Source organism: Populus nigra, chromosome 2 (genome assembly GCF_951802175.1).
Source record: "Populus nigra chromosome 2, ddPopNigr1.1, whole genome shotgun sequence".
Taxonomy (NCBI): domain Eukaryota; kingdom Viridiplantae; phylum Streptophyta; class Magnoliopsida; order Malpighiales; family Salicaceae; genus Populus; species Populus nigra.
In genome coordinates, this window is record NC_084853.1 from 44,347,793 (window position 1) to 44,357,935 (window position 10,143).

At 29.2% G+C, this 10,143-nt stretch overlaps 1 protein-coding gene across 1 annotated transcript; it reads left to right on the plus strand.

The window, feature by feature from the left end:
• The first annotated feature begins 6,224 nt into the window (after positions 1 to 6,224).
• On the plus strand, positions 6,225 to 8,510 carry LOC133683012 (histone deacetylase complex subunit SAP18-like). The gene is made up of 6 exons (XM_062106532.1): positions 6,225 to 6,244; positions 6,463 to 6,496; positions 6,580 to 6,690; positions 7,521 to 7,616; positions 8,045 to 8,116; positions 8,196 to 8,510. Exons 1-6 carry the CDS (start codon positions 6,225 to 6,227, stop codon positions 8,226 to 8,228), a joined length of 366 nt encoding a protein of 121 aa, XP_061962516.1. The 3' UTR covers positions 8,229 to 8,510.
• The last annotated feature ends 1,633 nt before the right edge of the window (positions 8,511 to 10,143 follow it).

Here is a 10,143-nt window from a genome sequence, read left to right on the forward strand (position 1 = left end):
ATTGATCAATATCATGCAATATAATAACTTGGATTTTTTTATTGAGCCAGATCTTGAATTAAGTTTAAAAACTATGTTTATAGGTGTTTAGGTATATTTGATGACCGGACAATCCAATAACTAGGGTTTCTTTTAAATTAGATTTTGATTCAAGTCGAAGTTTAGATATATTTGATTGTTTGATATTTCTATTTGTGTTATTTGTGCTTGTGTGCGGCATTGGAATTTATTTTAAGAGATAATATATTAAATATTTTTTTCAATCTTATACCTTTTTATTTTTTTTTATTTTTTAAATTTGATCTTTATTTTTTTATTTGCTATTTATTTTACTTAAGATAAATTTTTAAATTGATATTTTTTTTCAATATTTTTCTCATTAAATTTTTTTTCCTATGAAATTTGATTTTAATTTTTTTATTTCTATTTTTTTATCTTGGAAAATTTATTTCTATTTTTTATCATTTAATATGAAATATCTTGGGAATTGAGTTTCTTAATTGAGTCTGGATTTAGAATTTCACAGGTTATGAGTTTGGAAGATTAACACAGGTTTAGAAGATTTGTTTGGACTTGCTTGGTTTTTTTATTTTTTTTTAAACTCATTTTTTTTTAGTTTTATCATTCAACATTTATTTAATTGGATATTGGACTTCGTTATTTTTTTTATTTGCTTTCTATAAGATTTTTCATTAATTTTAAGCATAACCCGGATTATCTCAGGTCTTTTTATTTATCATTCTTTGTTAAATTTAGCTTTTTAAAAGAAATTTTATCTTTGAATTAAATTAAATTAAATTAATTGATTAAATATAAAAATAAGATACTTACTTCAGGATATTTTGTTTGATTTGTTTTTTGGGTTATTACTCTAACAATGCGGGTAACCTTTTTTAGTGTCGTCATGCAACTTTTCACAAAGATGTTAGAATCGTTTCAATAAACTCTTTCTAATGCTGGGATGATATCCATAATGGTGGGATAATATCCATAGTGAAGCAACAATGAGTTACTAATAAGCTTTTTTTTTTTATGAGTATGATATTGATAATTTATTTTTTATGTTTAATTATTAAAAAAAATTACTTTCACCGCTTTTTTTAAATCATATAAGTTTTCTTGTAAATCAAGTATCAATGTGGCCTGACAATTCATTTTGTCATCATATTCGAAGGTGTGGTCTTTTTCATGCCTCGGTATTCGGTTCCCTGACAATTCCCACTCTCCCTCAAACTGAAATAGCCAATTCTCTAACCCTCTGTTATTCACAGCTATTTTTTTCTTAACCGCAAACTGAACACCCATTAAACAATCTTAATCCTTTGTGAGTTCTAATTTAATTTGCAGTGGTAATTAAGAGCCCGCAATATTATGTTATATATCATTACCAGTCTTTAAATGCATAAAGTATATTGATTCTTGTGCATGTAATGCATTAAGGATTTGGGTTAATGTAATCGATTCTTGAAGATGGAAATTTTGTAAGACAAACGCACCAATTTATCATAAAAGAAAGAAAAAAAAGACAAAATGAATATTAATTTTTTAAATAAGATATTCTCAAGACAGGTTAATTTTGCGTGCAAAACCCAATTTTTTCTTGATCCCGTTGAGATAAATGATCCACATTTAAACTGGTACTTAGTCAATCCAATCATTGAAAACATAAAATAAATTACTTTTAGAAGTTAGCAGATTGAAACCCTTCCAATTTATCATATTTTAGTTTCTGCGGCCCATACTCATCCTAGATATCACCCATTCGAGCATCGAGATCAAAAGGTTATTATTTAATTATTTAGTTTAGTATCACTAAAAAATTTAAATAAATTAATTTTATTTGAAATTTTAGAGTAAAAGATTGGTTGTAGTTAGAAAAAATATAAATACTCCTAGTACACACTACTTGAGATAAATTGCATTGTATAGTATAAATATAATTTAAAGGGTTGAAAAATTACTAATCGGTGGTTCGTCTATGGTTCAAAATGAAGATTTACACTCATGAATAAATCTAGTATTTTAAATTTATTATGAACTCGTATATCTAGGTAAATGTTTATAGGGAAAATTCGTGTAGGTGCCCTTACAGGATTCACTTATCCTGGAATGCGAAAGTGTTTTCCACAATTCGTATATTATGGTGAAAAACACTCTCAATTAAAATTGATGAATATTCAAAATAATTCTAAAAATTTTATAGTCAACTCTTATATACTTAAATATCAGCCTACTAATAAATTCAACATTTATACCAGAATATTAACCGTTAATTTTTAAGAATTAAAATATTTAGGGTTATTGAAATATTAGCCAAATTCTTAAGGAATTTTACAAACTCATTGTATATTCCAAAAAAAATGCACATAAATTTTCTAAAACAATGCTAAAAAAACATTTCCCCCTCCTTTTTTAAAATACAATTTTTATAAGGATTAGATTTTATCCAACAAGTAAAATCATTTATTATTATTATTATTATTATTTAGAATCATACTAGTAGTTGTTTGTTGGGTGGGATTACTCTACAATTGCTCAGTATATACTCTTTGTCTGAACCACTTAATTTCCTCTATTTTGCAAATTTCTGTAAAGGGTGTCACAGGGTTGGACAAACTTGCTAACAATTAGCAGAATTGGCATGACCATGTGAATTGCTTTCCCTTCCTTTGAGAACCCATAAACAAACATCCCTTTTTACCCAAAAAGAAAAATAACCACAAACAGATGCAAAATAGGTTCGACAGATTAAAAAGAATAAAGGCAGCTGCACCGACTTGTAGTAGCTAGTATCATATCATTTATAAAGCCACGCAAGTTATTTTCTTGGGGGGCCCATCAATGACACAGCACCATTAGGGTTCGGTGGTGGTGGTGGTGGTGGTGGTGGTTAGGGCTTTCCATTTAGGGAAAGTCTTGATGGCTCTGTCGGGGGACCCTTCACTGTCTTGGCCCAGATGAGCTTTTGACTGTGTAAGAACTAATTAAGCATATTGCAGCCGCTGTTTCTCCTCGCAGCTAAGAGCGAACGAAGAGTATACTGATTAGATGCGTGGTTGTGGAAATTAGGTGTAAATAACCCAGCAGGTATATATTTATTAAACATGGATTATTCATTTTCTAAAAACTCAGTTACAATAATTGCCATATTTTATTTCTTTTAATATTTACATCTCATAATTACATCAAATCATAAAGCCGTAGAAAAGAAAAAACTATAGTATGATTGTTGAGAGGTTAGGGAAACTTTGTATGGCACGCATCCTCTCACTTTCATAGCACTGTAGCTCATGCGGAGTGGGGTATTGATTTATTTCAGAGTTTTTTTTTTTTTTTCATCTTCTATTTTTTTTATTGTAGATTGTTTTATGCTATTTTACAATTTGAAAGAGTCACACTTGCATTTAATAAGTCATAAATATCATGTATGATTCTTTTAATTGTATTTTTTTTTTGGCTATGTTATTTTACTATTTTTTTTACTATGTTGGAGTTAGAAAATACTCTCAAGTTTGATGATGATGTGCCATTAAGAGATATTGAGATTATTACATTATAAGAAAAATGCTTTTATTTTCTAATGAAATGAAATCTGTGTAGAATGTAACAAGCTACTTGGTCCACGTTTCTCGGATCAATTTTTTAAAAAACAAAAACATGATATGCAAGTGTTTTGAGGCTTTTTCTTATATATAAAAAAATAATCATAGATTAAAAATTTGATAACTCATTTAATTAAATAAAAAATATTTCACGCTAGTAAACACATAAAATTAATGTTAATGGTAATTAAAAACTGAACTGAAAAATCAAGAGAAAGATGTAAATCAAAATACTTGTTCTCGCAACATAGGTCATGGACTTAGTTGTGTTTAATAAAAAAAAAATTATTCAATTTTTTACTTTATCAAACAATAATAAAAATTAACATGCACAATAAAGCAAATGAATAAAATAAAATAAAAATATTATGTTGGATTGCATAAAATAAGGCGCCTATTAACATCAGGAAAAATGTTACAATCTTATTCGTAAATCAAGTAAAAATTTAAAAATATTTTATTAAAAAATCACTAAAATTTGTTATATTTATTTATTTATTTTAATTAATCTTAATTAAAATCAAATACATAATAGGTTGGGAATCCCACACATACATTTAATTAATCTATTTTAATTAATTTTAATTTTAATATAAATATTAAATTAAACCTAAAATGGGATCAATGTTTGGACCTAGGTGGCCTAAAATACTTGGCCCATTAAAAGAAAAGAGCCATGCACATAGGCCTGCAAAGCTAGGCTTACATGCTTGGTTTTTTTTTTTTGCAATAAAAATAGATAATATGTCGTATACTTTTAATTTAAAAAAAATAAAGGATAACAACGTGTGTGCTTGCTTGTCTAGTTTTCGACCACAAGACAAATGGTTGGAAAAATGAGTTGGTGATTTTTTACCTTAAAAAATGTAGTTTTCAATTTATTTTTATCTTAAAACACCTAATAAAACATTTTTATGATGTTAATAAACCAATAAATCAACTTAAAACATCTTAGATTCTGTTTGAAAATAAATAATTAAAATGAAAGAAAATATCATCTCTCAATCCCTAATCTATTTTTTCTAGCAAGATAAAGGGAAAAAATACCTCAATAGAGCTCCTCTCATCAAATAAAATATATATATATATATATATATATATATATATATATATATATATAAACCCTTTTCATGATTGGAATATGATAAACCAACAACTGTTTCTTTCTCTCATCATTTTATGGCAATTATTTCTCTTTTCTCTCAAGCCATGAACTGAAAAACAAGAAAAATAAAGTTTTTAACTAAAACAATTCCAGCAAATTGACCTAAAACACAAATGAGTTTAAAAAAATAAGAAGGCTTGCTTACTTTGTGTATTGAAGCTTCACAAAAAAAAAATCAACAATGGATGCCGGCATTACTCATAGATGTAGTTCAATATCAGCGGGGTGTGGTGGCTATATTTGTAAGAAAATAGAAGGGCTGCTAAAAAATATTTTGGCAGGAGAAAACAGCAGCAGCAACAATAAAAGAAGAAGAAGAAGAAGAATAGGGCGAGTGAACTATTGGTTATAGCTTATTTATATTTTTCAACAAAATAGTTTCATTTGTAAATAATGAATGTCAACTTTCCCACGGAATTGCCAAAAAAAAAATTTATATATATTTTTTTAGTTCGTCAACAATTCTGTTGAAAATTACCAACGAAATATATTCCGTCAAAAATTTCTAATGAAAATTCTCCATCACTATTTCAATTGAAAAGTAGCGACAGAATATTATCCATCAGTGTTTATGTTGTTATTTGTCAATTTTTTCTGGTAGTGATTGTAGGTGTAAAAGTCATAATTTGTTTGATATATGACATGTATTACATTACCATATATTATTATACTTAATGTACACACGTGCTATATTTATATTTTAGTCCTTATACTTATAAATAGCTAAAATATATATTAAATAATATTCTCTCACTAAGTTGGTTGAATTCACCTCTTTGTTTTAATATTATTTTAGGTTCCTAACTTTTATTAGCAGGTTAACTTTTGATTGAAAGTTCCTGCTACTTTATTTATTAGTATGTCTCACTTGTTTCTGCGAGATTTTTTTTATTTTTTATGATTCAATATTTTAGATGTTTATTATGTTATTTTTATTCAAGTTTAGATTTTTATTTTAAATATTAGATTTTATTTTTGTAATAAGTAATTTATTCTTTTAAATATTGTGATAGTAGGAGTTGGTCTTACTTATGCTCAAAATAAAAATTCAACTAATAAACTCTAATTCCATTGATTTTAGTGTTTTTTAAGAAACTTATTTAAATTTTAAGATAGTATTTAATTAATGTCTTGAAATTAAAAAATAATAATAAAAATATGTTCCGTTTCATTTTATATTCCTAAAATACAAAAAAATAAAATCATTTTAAGATATCTTCAATTAAATATATTTTTATTTATTTCTTTTATTTTAAAATATTAATCAAACACAAGCAAAATATTATTTAAAAAAAAAAACAAAGTATACAAAGTACGAGTTCCAATCTAAATCAGATTAGCTCAACCGGAGACTTTTCCAGCCCAGACCCAAAGCCCAAAATTGCCATCAGTTACTTCTCAACTCTTCTCTTGAAGTGCCCGTTCAACTTTCAAGAGAGAGAGAAAAAAATCGATCGATGGCGGGAATGGCAGAAATGCAGAGGAGACAAGGAGCAGACCATTAGCTCCTCCTGCTAGAGGTTTTCCTCCTCCGCCTATTGATCGTGAGAAGGTACACGTTCCTTTCTGCGTTTCTTGCTTTTTCTAGGGTCTCAAATACACTACACCTTTCGAAGTTTTTTTATATATATACTTAATCTGTGTTTTATTTTGATAATGAAGTGATTAATATGTTTTTTATTGTTAAATATGCAGGCATGTACTTTATTGCTTCGGTTTTTCTACCAAGGTATGCTTAATTTGTGGAGCAAATTATAATAATCTATACATAAAATTGAACAATAATTTGTGAATTGCTGAATTTCCTGGCAGGTTGGAGAACATCATAGCAAGGAGGATTTTGCTGTGAGAGGCAAGGAGCCGAAAGACGAGGTTCAGATTTATACATGGAAGGATGCTACTCTTCACGAGTTAACTGATCTTGTAAGTTGACAAGATGTTGCATTGCTTTGCTTATGAATGTTGAATGGGAATTGGCATGTCATTGGTGAAATTTGTGGCCTTATACTTAGGAGCAGATGCGCTCCCAAGGTTGCGAAGCATCCAATGTTTTTGCGTTGGGGTTTCCCATCAGAATGGGATGGGAAAAGTGGACAAGGAGATAAGAGAATCAGAATTGTAGCAAATATATAATGTGTGCTTATATTTGCATGCTCAGTTATCTCAAGTTCTTAGATATAAGGTGTACTATTACTTGATAAATTTTAAGATTATTAGCTTTGATAATTGATACTCCGCAATTGGGAGTTTGACGCAATTGTCTTTCCTTTTCTTGGAAGGGTGAAGGGCTCAAGTAATATAGTACTTTTTTTTTTCCGGGGCAGTACCTGATGTGCCTGTGTACTTGGGCTATCACATTGTTGTGTCATGAAGTAATTATTTATAACCAGTTCGGAAATTAAAGTTGTAAAAGAACCTCTATGGTCCTGCATTCTTGAGAGTGTTTGGTTTTGTCAATCCACGGAGCACAATCTGTTTCTCTGCAATATTATACTTTGTGGAGATGTAATGAGATTAGAAATAGGAGTCATGGCTCCTTTGACTTTGTATTGATTTATGAATTTGGTGTTTGAGAATTGATGAGTACACCAAAACAGTCTGAATAACATTTTTTTTGCTACCTTGATTTCGCTGTTCGTGCTCTGGGCAAATCTCGTATTTCTCATTTTTAGTGGCGATGCTTGCTCTTCTCTGCATTAAGTGTTTTAGTTCTAGTAGTTTTGGCTCCATATTTTATCTGATCTCTTTCACAGGTCAGAGAGGTGACACCAGCAGCTAAGAGAAGAAATGCAAGACTGTCCTTTGCTTTCATATTTCCTGATACAAATGATCGTTTTGTTGTAAGAGAGGTTAGTTCTCCCTGCCTCAATCTCTCTGCGCACATGTGCATGCCTCCTACCTCCCCTTCATCTTAAAAGCTTATGGTGACATATCAATCCATTTGCTTGTACCAATGCTTCATTTCAATGCTCCTTGACTATAATCATGTTTGTCTTCTTTTCTTGATGGGTGTGACTAAGAGAATGAACAAATAATTTCTTTTCGTTGTTTCATTTCATTGCCCCCATGGACCAAAAAAGATAGTATGTGGAGGCCTCACATCACATTTATTTGTTAAATAGCCACTTTAATCTTGCATCTAAGCATCTGTTGGATGGGTGAATATAATCTCAATATTCACACAGCATGTTATTAATGCATGCATCCTCCTACCTAGTGAGACCTATCATGAAGTCCTGTTTTCTTCTGGTTGTGAATGCTCTATTGCTTAATGAAGGTGGGCAAGACCGATTCTCATAGAAATGGGAAGTTAGATGACAACAAAGCATTGGCTCAGCTTGGCTTCCAGGTAAAACAAGATGGCTTTCTTTCATGAACCGTACAATAATCATATCTGAATGTCACTAACTTGTACTTCACTTGCGCAGATCGGAGATTACTTGGATGCGGCAATTCTATAGAGGCTTTACTATGTCATATTTAGGTAATTAGGCTGCACATTGTTAGGTTCTATTCAGTAGGCTTGAGATGTATAGCATGAGCAGCTGGACCTGAGATCTGCTTATTTTGTATTATTAGAAACTATAAAGGGATGGGTAGACAGCAGACTAAAAACCATCATGTGCGTAGAGTTTCAACATGTTGTAGAACAGGCTGGTACGTATTGCAATTTGAAGAATACGTGACTGGATTTGCGCTGTACATTACATCTACATCATATTCTGTAATGTTTTCAAACGCCATCTTACTGTTATTTTCCAGCACATGAAACTTCCATTCCTGCATTTCGATAGGTAATCTGAGCTTTGTTTAGAGATTCGTTAATCTTCCTGGAATGAGGTTTTAATTCCTTTTATATATATATATATATAATTTTTCGGCCCACGAAAGGCTGTAGGCCTTGTAGTACTTCTGGATTTGTTTTTTTGGGATGAACGATTGGATCTGCTCAATGGTTACCATCTCTGAATGACTACACTGTCCAGGAAGTCAAGATTTCCAGCTAGAGGTTGAAAATGTTGTGTTGCTAATGGGCTTACTGTTCAATACACGCCGATAATTATTAGTACGATGGATGCACTCGGCTCAAAATTTGTCCAGGAATTGGGAAGCTGATGGTTGATGTCCAGTTATAGATGAACTTTTAGGTGCTCTTTGTAATTGCATTTTAAATAGAGTTTTTTAAAAGATTATTTTTTTATTTAAAATTATTATTTTTTATATAATTTTATATTGCTACAACGCATAGATATTAAAAGTAATTTTTTAAAAATAAAAAAATATTATTTTAATTTATTTTTTAATGAAAAACATTTAAAAAATAACTATAAATTTTTCTTTAATGGTAAAAAGTTAATGTTACTAGGTGTAAATATTCCCTAGTATATTAGTTTGTATTTTATATCAGGTCAATAATAATTTTTTATAAGTGTAAAAAAATATAAAAAATATAGAGAATATATTAAATATCTTGATCTAATGATAATATTACTCAATATTATTGGATCTGACAATCAAGCACTTTTTGACTAAAAAATAACAAAGATAACGCTTTCATAACACTATAATGTTGTTTATAGTACAAATATTTTATATTTATACAGGATTCATATAATGATAAATTTATATTTACTGTATATGTATAATATTTTTCCTACATCTTTTAAAATACAGTATAATATAATATACTGGAATATGATATTCATTACGAGAGTTTTTAAATAATAATTTATTGAAAATACAATTATGAAAAACATTTTTACTTTGTTTTTTCGCAATCTTTATTCATAGACACGTGACGATGTAAACTTACAGAGCAGCCAAGGTAGCTATTTGAGCACGCTATTCAATGGAAGTCGTTGTCACCCTGTATAATTTGGAAGTTCAATATATTTTACGAGTTTTCAAAAGGAGATCTTTTCAAGTCAAAAAGTTTTTTTAAAAAAAAAAATTGCAGCTACAGAATTGTCTCAAAGATTCATGTTTGATCCAATATGTTCTCTGTGTTATTATCCGTGATTTGAATTAATGGAACATTAAGGGTAGGTTTAGTAGTTAAGGCTGCTTATTCGTTGACTTAATTTTTCAAATCCAAACTTTTAAGGGCAATATTCTTTAATTAAAAAAGGATTTAATCTTAATTAACATATAAATTGATCTGAAACACGTATAATTAAAATTGTTTTTGGAAACTCACTTAAATCACAATACAGCGAGAATTTAATATGGTGAGCATATACATTGTAACAAAAACATGAATACCGAACGTGACCTTAAATTTTACTTCGATTCTTCTTCTTGTCACAATCACTTTTTGCCCTTGTATAAATATGTTTGGAAACGCGGTGTAAATTGAATTTTTAAAAAATTATTTAT

What these genes read in the sequence shown, in the direction of transcription:
- LOC133683012 (XM_062106532.1), top strand. Translation starts at nt 6,225, where the DNA reads ATGGCGGGAATGGCAGAAAT. An exon ending in GCTTCGGTTTTTCTACCAAG is followed by an intron (nt 6,497 to 6,579) that starts GTATGCTTAATT and finishes ATTTCCTGGCAG; the next exon opens with GTTGGAGAACATCATAGCAA. An exon ending in TGGCTCAGCTTGGCTTCCAG is followed by an intron (nt 8,117 to 8,195) that starts GTAAAACAAGAT and finishes TCACTTGCGCAG; the next exon opens with ATCGGAGATTACTTGGATGC.